Source organism: Pristiophorus japonicus, chromosome 19 (assembly GCF_044704955.1).
Source record: "Pristiophorus japonicus isolate sPriJap1 chromosome 19, sPriJap1.hap1, whole genome shotgun sequence".
Classification (NCBI taxonomy): Eukaryota; Metazoa; Chordata; class Chondrichthyes; family Pristiophoridae; genus Pristiophorus; species Pristiophorus japonicus.
The window spans coordinates 29,019,907-29,029,988 of record NC_091995.1 but is presented as its reverse complement, the minus strand read 5'-3'; the positions used below and the strand labels follow the sequence as shown (position 1 = coordinate 29,029,988).

The window sequence follows — 10,082 nt, the reverse complement described above, 5'->3', positions numbered from 1 at the left end:
TTAGTTTCGGTTTATTCTCCTCATTCTTTCCACCAAAATGTATCACTTCGCAATTTTCTGCGTTAAATTTAATCTACGCATGTGTTCACCCATTCCACCAACCTATTCTCTTGAAGTCTATCACTATCCTTCTCACTGTTCACTATAATTCCAACTTTTGTGTCATCTGCAAATTTTGTGCTCTAGATTCTCTAATTTATGAACTTGTGTTGGAAATTCATTTTTAAAAAATCCAAATTTAAATAACCATTAAGCATGTAGCACATCAGTGCAAATACAGGACGGAATCACTACAAGTGAAGAATTGGGGCTCGAATGATTTCAATCATCTTTATTAGAAATGAATGAAAGATTGAAGTATCTGAGATACATTTTAGTTTGGAGAAAAAGTGTTCAGTCAGTAATTCAAAATGTATCTTTGTGCCTCAAGGCAAATGCTTGGTACATGGAAAATGAGTCTGAAAATAAATCGATAGATAATAGGAATATGGATAAGGGACTCCTGAACTACACGTCATCCATGTAGCGAAGTTTTAAAGCTTCAAGTGAAAGAGTTTCAGTGCTTCATTATCCTTCAACACCATTTTTGGGAAAGGTAGAAAGAAAGGGTAGATCTTCTCTGTGAATCGGTCAGTGGAGGTAGAGAGGTGAGTCATGTCATCAGCATTGTAAAAGGACACTTGTCCTCTCTCATAGTCCAAGCAGACCCCGACCTTCTTAAGGTTTGCATTTTGACAGCAGTCGGATTCCACTGCATGCTGAGGACCATACACATTCCCATTCCACAGCCTCAAGACCCAGAAGCCATTTGGCATTGTCAGTGCGACAGCGCTGTGTCTATCGACAGACTCTTTGGCTGCTCCGACGATCCATTCGCCGATGTTCTCAACGTCGATCTCCCAGTAGTGCCTGCCTGATGTAAACCCTTGCTGGGCCAACACTCCGCCATAATAACTGAATCGCTTGCGGTTGTGAGGCAACTCTTTCAACTTCGAGCGGCCCTTCACCATCGTGTGGTCCTTGGAGAGAACAAGGCCCAAGCTGGCTGACTCTGCGTCCAGGGTCAAAGGAGCCGGAGCTGCAATCAAGAGAAAAAGCCGCGATCAAAGTAAAAAGGAGAAACATATTTCTAATTAATTCGTCTGGGGCTACGAGAGACCAATAGAGTGTAAAAGGGAAGGTAGAAGCAACCTCGGCAGGAGATCGGGCTGAGACCGAGTTCAACTTTGAGTTGCAGTTGGCCAGAAATGTTGGTTTTACTCTTGAATTGGGACATGTGTGAAATGCATTAGTGAAGTTTTATTCTTGTGATAGTATGGAATGGATGGGACGGGAGGAGAGAAGAGCAGAGGAGAGGGGAAGGGAGAGGAGGGGCAGGGGAGGGAGAGGAGGGGAGTGGGAGGGAGAAGAGGGGAGTGGGAGGGAGAGGAGGGGAGTGGGAGGGAGAGAGAGGAGGAGGAAGGGGAGAGGAGAGAGGAGAGGAGGGGAGAGAGGAGGGGAGGGGAGAGGAGAGGAGGGAGGAGTAGAGTAGATAAGGGGATGAGGGGAGAGGAGGAAGAGAGGAAAGTGCAGTGGAGTGGAATGGAGGTGACGGAGGGGAGGAGAGAAGAGCAGAGGAGAAGAGTAGGGGAGAGGAGGGGGAATGAGGATGGGAGGAGAGAGGAGGAGGTGGGAGGGAGGAGTTGGAGGATAGGATGAGGTGGAGAGAGAAATGAAAGAAGAGGAGAGAAGGGAGGGGAGAGGAGTGGAAGAGAGGAGGAGAGGAATGAGGATAAGAGGAGAGGAGATGAGGCAAAGAAGAGGAGGGGAGAGAGAAGCGATGGAAGAAGGGAGATGAGGAGGGAAGAGGACATTACCTGGGCTGATTATATTCAGCATCTGTTTCCACATTGTATACTGCAGAGGCCCATTGAACTCTCCCACACTCAGTTTGGGGGTCTTTAGTACAGGCTTAGAGTGCAAGTCACATCTGTAAAGCAAACATGAGCATTTAATTGCTATTCAATAAATAACAAACTGGCCATGCAATGGTTGTGCAAAACAGCCTAACTCTGAATCCACTGGAACAAAGCAGGTTCACACTCCGTGAATAAACAGTTCATTATACAACAAGAACAATTTACTTTTTCTGTGACCACCTAAGCCATGTTTGTATGGGGATAATGAATCACACCACAGTCAAATGTCTGTCAAGGAGAAGCAGCTGATAGGAGCCACAACAAAATTGGGGTCATCAGTTCTAGTTGCAGGGCGGCTACAAATTAAGTAATATCTGTTATCCTTTTCCTCTGTGAACTTGACACAATAGATACCTCCTCTTCAACCAACACTGTGTCAACATTGGTACACAGAACAACTTCAGATATCTCTAAACCGTGCCTTTGCTGCCCTGTGAGTGTTTGATGGGACAGTCTAGAGGGAGCTTTACTCCGTATCGAACTCGTGCTGTGCCTGCCCTGGGACTGTTTGATGGGACAGTGCAGAGGGAGATTTACTCTGTATCTAACCCGTGCAGTACCTGCCCTGGGAGTGTTTGATGGGACAGTGCAGAGGGAGATTTACTCTGTATCTAACCCGTGCAGTACCTGCCCTGGGACTGTTTGATGGGACAGTGCAGAGGGAGATTTACTCTGTATCTAACCCGTGCAGTACCTGCCCTGGGAGTGTTTGATGGGACAGTGTGGAGGGAGCTTTACTCTGTATCTAACCTGTGCTGTACCTGCCCTGGGAGTGTTTGATGGGACAGTGTAGAGAGAGCTTTACTCTGTATCTAACCCGTGCTGTACCTGCCCTGGGAGTGTTTGATGGGACAGTGTGGAGGGAGCTTTACTCTGTATCTAACCTGTGCTGTACCTGCTGTGGGAGAGCTCTGGAGGCCGAATGTCTGAGTGCCCACTTAATGGGGAGTGATGGGAGTTGTTAGGCGAGATTGAGAAAGTGCAAAGTGGAAACAAATAAATGAATTGGTAAATACGTTACACACCTCTGAAGAATGCATTTGATCTCCTGAAAAACAAAATGAAAGAAAACTTGACTTTAGCATTGTGCCACCATACTTGCTTTATTAAGTGTATAATTTCAATATACTGTTCGGCAGGATGCTTTATTCTGAAATTAGCCCATGGTGTACCTCACCTGGGAGTACCTTCTGTACACTGTGAAAATATTTTTTAGCTCCCAGCTCTGACAACCCTTCTCTCGATGGGCAGCAATAGTTTAATCCTTTCAATCTGAACACACGAACACCTTCCCCCTATCACTGCCAACATAAACTGACGACATTCCTACAGTGATGAGTGTTAGGACCGGATTTTCACCAGGTTTGGGTCCGGATTCTCCGCGCCGAAAACCCGGTCAGCGGGATCCTCGGCCATCTCTTTATGTCGGCGCTTCCAAGAAACGCTGGGGGGAGTTGGGCTAACGTGCATCGAGGCAGTCTGCATTTGCGTCATACTTTCGGCACGCTACCCACCCGTAAGCCGCGCCCAGACTAGCGACAGGGTCAAACCTGTCGGTGCAGCACTTTTAGCAGCGGTAAGTATGAAAACTTGCAAAGAAGGCAAGGTAAAGTTTTTATTTTTTTAATTATTGTTCTTCACTTTAGTAGCTAAGGGTTTTGTGAATGTTTTTTATAATTTTATTTCCCCCCCGCCACCGTCACCTTGCAAGGCCGCCCTCGCAGTGTTCCTGGCCCCGGACTAAAGTTGCCGAAACTCGCAATTTGCGCCGTGAATCTTCATGCAACGCCTCCTTTATCAGTGAGCAACTGGCACTGACGTAAAGGATGAAAATTCGGCCGAACAGCAGTAGCGCAGCGAAAATGGTAATTTTGGCGTGAAACTTCCGTTTTCGCCAACAATCGAAAATCTAACCCTTAGCATCCTAAAGTACAGTGCCCCATTAAACAATAGGTACAGCACGGGGCTAGATGCAGGGAAAGGCTCCCTCTACATGATCACAGTAGGAGGCCATTCATCCCATCATGCTGTGCTGGCTCTTTGAAAGAGTTATCTAACTTGGCCCACTCCCTTGCTCTTTCCCCATAGTCCTGCATTTTTTTTCCCTTCAAGTATTTATCGCAATTCACTTTTGAAAGTTACTTTACAGTAGGCTTTCACTGCCCTTTCAGGAAGCACTTTCCAGATCACAACAACTGTGTAAAAAAAAATTCTCCTCATCTCATCTTTGGTCCTTTTTGCCAAACATCTCAAACCTGTGGCCTCTGGTTTCCGACCTTCTTGCCACTGGAGACAGTTTCTCCCTGTTTTACTCTCAAAACCCCTCATCCTTTTGAACACCTCTGCTGAATCTCTCCTTAAACTTCTCTGCTCGAAGGAAAATAATCCCAGCTTCTCATCTCTCCACATCAGTGAAGTCCTGATTCCCTGGTATGAGCTTGGAGACTTGAATGCAAGGGAAATATGATATCCCACAGCCTCTGTGCATCTTTATAAAGCATACCACGGTAACATCTATGGAAACAAAAAGTCTCTTTCAAGAAGTGTGAGCGTTGTGCAATTTACCAGCGGCAGAGGTGCATAGTATAGCTTTGCTCTCAGGACAGCTGTGGCTTAATGCATAGCATACACGCCTGAGTCAGGAGACTCTGGGTTCAAGTCCCACCCCAGAGACTCCAACACATAAATCTAGGCCGACACTCCAGCCACAGCACTGTCGGAGGTGCCGTCTTTTGGATGAGACGTTAAACTGAGGCCCTGTCTGCTCTCGGGTGGACGTAAAAGATACCGCAGCATTATTTGGAAGAAGAGCAGGGGAGTTATCCCCGGTGTCCTAGGCCAATATTTATCCCTCAATTAACATAACTTAAACAGATTATCTAATCACATTGCTGTTTGTGGGAGCTTGCTGTGAGCAAGTTGAATGCCACGTTTCCTACTTTACAACAGTGACTACACTTCAAAAGTATTCATTGGCTTTGAGACGTCCAGTGTTTGTGAAAGGCGCTATATAAATCCAAGTCTTTCATTCCTTTTCAGTTCAGCCCAGCATCAATTGTCAGCTTTTTCACAAGAGCACGAATACACAGCATGCTGCTTTACCCCACCCCAAATGTCCCTCCTTTATCTGCCCTGATACCCCCTCCCTCCCTCAAAGAGCCTGTCTGAAAAGCCATGAGAAACCTGGAGGGGGAAGTGAGATCAAGCCATGTTCAGTTTCATAATAATTGTCTAGGTGTCAGGTGTGACTCAGTAGGCAGCCCTCATGCTCCTAGATCTGAGGGCTGTGGGTTCAAGTCCCATGTGAGATTGGACTACATAGTCCACGGTGACACTCCCACTGCAGTACTGAGTGAGTGTTGCACTGTCAGAGGTGCTGTCTTTCAGATGAAACATTAAGCCGAGGCTCTGTCTGCCCTGTCATATGGGAGTAAAAGAGCAAGGAAGTTTTCTCTGGTGTCCTGGCCAATATTTATACCACAGCAACATCTTTTAGTTATATAGTGCCTTTAGCGTACTGCGAAGTCCCAAAGCGCTTCACCGGAGTATTATGAGACAAAAGAATTTGACACCAGCCACATAAGGAGAAATTAGTGCAGAGCTTAGGGCCCAGGCAACAGAAGGCACAGCCACCAATGGTTGAGCAATTATAATCAGGGATGCTCAAAAGGGCAGAATTGGAGGAGCACAGACATCTCGGGGAGGGTTGTGGGGCTGGAGGAAATTACAGAGATAGGGAGGGGCGAGGGATTTGAAAACAAGGATGAGAATTTTGAAATCGAGGCATTGCTTAACCAGAAGCCAATGTAGGTTAGCGAGCACAGGGGTGATGGATGATCGGGACTTGGTACGAGTTAGGAAACAGGCAGCCCAGTTTTGGATCACCTCTAGTTTACATAGGGTAGAATGTGGGAGGTCAGCCAGGAGTGCATTGGAATAGACAGGTCTAGAAGTAACAAAGGCATGGATGAGGATTTCAGCAGCAGATGAACCAACAACCCTAAAAGAGATTTTCAGATTATGAGCATGTTGCTGTGGGATCTTCCTGCGCATAAATTGTCTGCTGCATTTCCTATAATACACCACTTCAAAAAAGTACTTCATTGGCTGTAAAGTTCTTTGGAATGTCCTGAGGTGGTGAAAGGTGCTATATAAGGGACTGAGTGTAAAGTAGTCAAGTTTACTGATGATACAAAGATGGGAGGAAAAGCAATGTGTGAGGAGGACACAACAAATCTGCAAAAGGACATAGACAGGCTAAGTGAGTGGACAAAAATTTGGCAGATGGAGTATAATGTTGGAAAGTGTGAGGTCATGCACTTTGGCAGAAAAAAATCAAAGAGCAAGTTATTATTTAAATGGAGAAAGATTGAAAAGTGCCGCAGTACAGCGAGACCTGGGGGCACTTGTGCATGATGCACAAAAGGATAGTATGCCAATGATATCTTGGCCTTTATTGCAAAGGGGATGGAGTATAAAAGCAGGGAAGTCTTGCTGCAGCTGTACAAGGTATTGGTGAGGCCACACCTGGAATACTGCGTGCAGTTTTGGTTTCCATATTTACGAAAGGATATACTTGCTTTGGAGGCAGTTCAGAGAAGGTTCACTAAGTTGATTAATGGGGATGAGGGGGTTAACTTATGAGGAATGCTTGAGTAGGTTTGGCCTTTACTCATTGGAATGCAGAAGAATGAGAGGTGATCTTATCGAAATGTATAAGATTAGGAGGGGGCTTGACAAGGTGGAAGCAGAGAGGATGTTTCCACTGATGGGAGAGATTAGAACTAGAGCGCATAACCTCAGAATAATGGGCCGCCCATTTAAAACTGAGATGAGAAATTTCTTCTCTGAGGGTTGTAAATCTGTGGAATTCGCTGCCTTAGAGAGCTGTGGAAGCTGGGATATTGAATAAATTTAAGACAGAAATAGATAGTTTCTTAAACAATAAGGCAGTAAGGGGTTATGGGGAACGGGCGGGAAAGTGGAGCTGAGTCCATGATCAGATCAGCCATGATCTTATTGAATGGCGGAGCAGGCTCGAGTGGCTGTATGGCTTACTCCTGCTCCTATTTCTTATATTCTTATGTTCTTATAAATGCAAGTTCTTTCTTTCTAGCAGAGCAGCAGTCAAGGTTTGGTGCTCAGCTTAAAAGAAATAAATAAAAACAGGCTTTGACCATTCACCTCGTGGGCCACCAATTCTAGTAGAACTCGACTAAGAGGTTTGCTGACGCTCCCTTACTCTATTTGATGTTCTGAAGCAGCTGCCGCATTTCTCCAGCAGGGGGAGAATTTGTACTGGTAAATCATAATTTCTCTGATAAGATGGTTTTCTGAGCTCTGTCCTCTCACTGAGCCATGCACTTGTGTAGTGAATGATCCGTGTGTCACAATCTTCACAGGTTTACAAGTCTGAATGAGTTTGCATTGCTCACCTACAAAATAAACCCAGTAACATAACGCAACCACCACATGTATTCCATGTTTTACAAACACCCTCCGCAAACTTGATCTCATCCAAATCTCTGCCGCCTGTATCTTAACTCGCACCAAGTCCTGTTCCCCCATCACCCCTTGTGCTCACTGACCTGCATTGACTCCTGGTTTAGCAAAACCTCACTTTTAAAATTCTCAGCCCTGTTTACAAATTCCCCCACCACCCACTGCTCCATGACCTCGCCACTCCCTATCTCTGTAGAAACATAGAAACATAGAAAATAGGTGCAGGAGTAGGCCATTCGGCCCTTCGAGCTTGCACCACCATTCAATATGATCATGCGACTTCAGTACCCCATTCCTGCTTTCTCTCCATACCCCTTGATCCCTTTAGCCGCAAGGGCCATATCTAACTCCCTTTTGAATATATTTAACAAACTGGCCTCAACAACTTTCTGTGGTAGAGATTTCCACAGGTTCACAATTCTCTGAGTGAAGAAGTTTCTTCTCATCTCAGTCCTAAATGGCTTACCCCTTATCCTTAGACTCTGACCCCTGGTTCTGGACTTCCCCAACATCGGGAACATTCTTCCTGCATCTAACCTGTCCAATCCCGTCAGAATTGTAAATGTTTCAATGAAATCCCCTCTCATTCTTCTAAATTCCAGTGAATATAAGCCTAGTCAATCCAGTCTTTCTTCATATGTCAGTCCTGCCATCCCGGGAATCAGTCTGGTGAACCTTCGCTGCACTCCCTCAATAGCAAGAATGTCCTTCCTCAGATTAGGAGACCAAAACTGAACACAATATTTAAGGTGTGGCCTCACCAAAGCCCTGTACAACTGCAGTAAGACCTCCCTGCTCCTGTATTCAAATCCCCTCGCTATAAAGGCCAACATGCCATTTGCCTTCTTCACCGCCTGCGGTACCTGCATGCCAACTTTCAATGACTGATGTACCATGACACCCAGCTCTCGTTGCACCTCCCCTTTTCCTAATCTGTCACCATTCAGATAATATTCTGCCTTCCTGTTTTTGCCACCAAAGTGAATAATCTCACATTTATCTACATTATACTGTATCTGTCATGCATTTGCCCACTCATCTAATCTGTCCAAGTCATTCTGCAGCCTCTTAGCACCTCCTCCAGCCCCACAACCCTCCAAGATCTCTGCGCTCCTCCAATTCTGGCCTCTTGTGCATCCCTAATTTTAATCGCCCCACCGTGCCTTCAGCCGCCTAGACCCTAAGCTCTGGAACTCCTTCCCTGAAACACTCTGCCTCGCCACCTCTCACTATTCTCCATTAAGACCCTCCTTCAAACCTTGCTCTTTGACCAAGTTTTTGGTCATCTGCACCAGTATCACCTTATGTGGCTCGGTATCAAATTTTGCCTGATTATGCTCCTGTGAAGCGTCTTGGGACATTTTACTCAAATAGAAGCGCAGTACAGGTATAATGTCTGAAATCCGGAATCCTCAGGACCAAGACCGTGCCAGTTTTTGGGGTTTTCTGGATTTCAGACAAGAAAATTTATAGTCTGAAATCCGGAATCCTCAGGACCGAATCCATGCCAGATTTCAGGTTTTGCCGGATTTCGGACCTCGCCACCCGCCGATCCTCGCTAGTTTTCAGGCAATTCTGGTTTTTGGAATTCCGGATTCGGGATATTGCACCTGTATCAAGTCGTCTTTGATTTTAAAAGACGGAAGAACCATATTAATATAGAAATATATGTTGGGAAACTACGCATCTCCAGCCCATGACTTTCGATCATTAAAATGAAATGGATGGATAATTATGGGATGGCCGCAAACAATTACCCTGATCCATGCTCCCTGCTGAAAAATTCCTCCCAAATCCCCCACCCCTCGAATCCCAAGCACCGACTCTAGATCTTCTGCTTCTGCACTCCCACGGGATCAGGGTGGAATGTACAGACAGGAATTCATGGGCTGATGGGAATGGTTTCCTGGTGTGCACTCCTGCCGGGATCGGTAAGTTGCAAAGACCCAGCCTGTGAGGGGGGTGGGGGAACCGCGCAGATGTGGGGAGGGTTGGGAATAAACATTTGCCTCGGGGTGAGGGTGGGAGGTGGGTGCGTGTGTCGCTTAAGCAAGCGGTATTGCATGGACTGCCCATTCTACACCGCACCAGATATTCGGTTCCATTTCAATAAAAGGGCTAATTTTAGCCCAATTCACACGCCTGTAAGGATCGGAGGTGATGTCAGGTTTTTTCCCGGTGTAAAATGCTGGTGTAAAACCGGCGTTCCACCCTGAGCCCATGCGTGTTAGGTGAAAATTACTCCCAGTGCAACCGAATATCGGATGGGGCATATAACGAGTAGCCGATGTGATGCAGCCTGTCTCGTGCTGCTATCCATGTTGAATACCTAACCCCAGCCTCAAGCAGTGTGTGAAGCTTCACCACTCTTAGCCTGTGCAGACTATTTTTGATTGATAATAGCACTGAGCTGTAGCAGACTCATGCTGCAGCTCCAATCACATCGACCGCACCCAAGCATGAGCTTGCCTTGTGGTGTTGGTCCCCCTCCCGACCTGTGACGTTATCAGCCTACTCAAAGACGTCCACGATATCATCATCATCATCATAGGCAGTGCCTCGAAATGGGGATGACTTGCTTCCAAGCCAAAAAAAAAGGATGAATTCACAGGAGGCCTAAAA

General features: G+C 46.2%; 1 protein-coding gene across 1 annotated transcript in view; it reads right to left on the bottom strand.

The window, feature by feature from the left end:
* Positions 1-316: 316 nt before the first annotated feature.
* LOC139229816 (zinc-binding protein A33-like) overlaps positions 317-10,082 on the bottom strand; it is a 27,057-nt gene continuing 17,291 nt past the window's right edge. The window contains exons 4-6 of the mRNA XM_070861408.1: positions 2,984-3,006; positions 1,857-1,969; positions 317-1,078 (exon numbers count right to left, since the gene is read on the bottom strand). Of these exons, the coding sequence (XP_070717509.1) occupies positions 534-1,078; positions 1,857-1,969; positions 2,984-3,006 (681 nt within the window). The 3' untranslated portion in view covers positions 317-533. The remainder of the gene's footprint in view (positions 1,079-1,856; positions 1,970-2,983; positions 3,007-10,082) is intronic.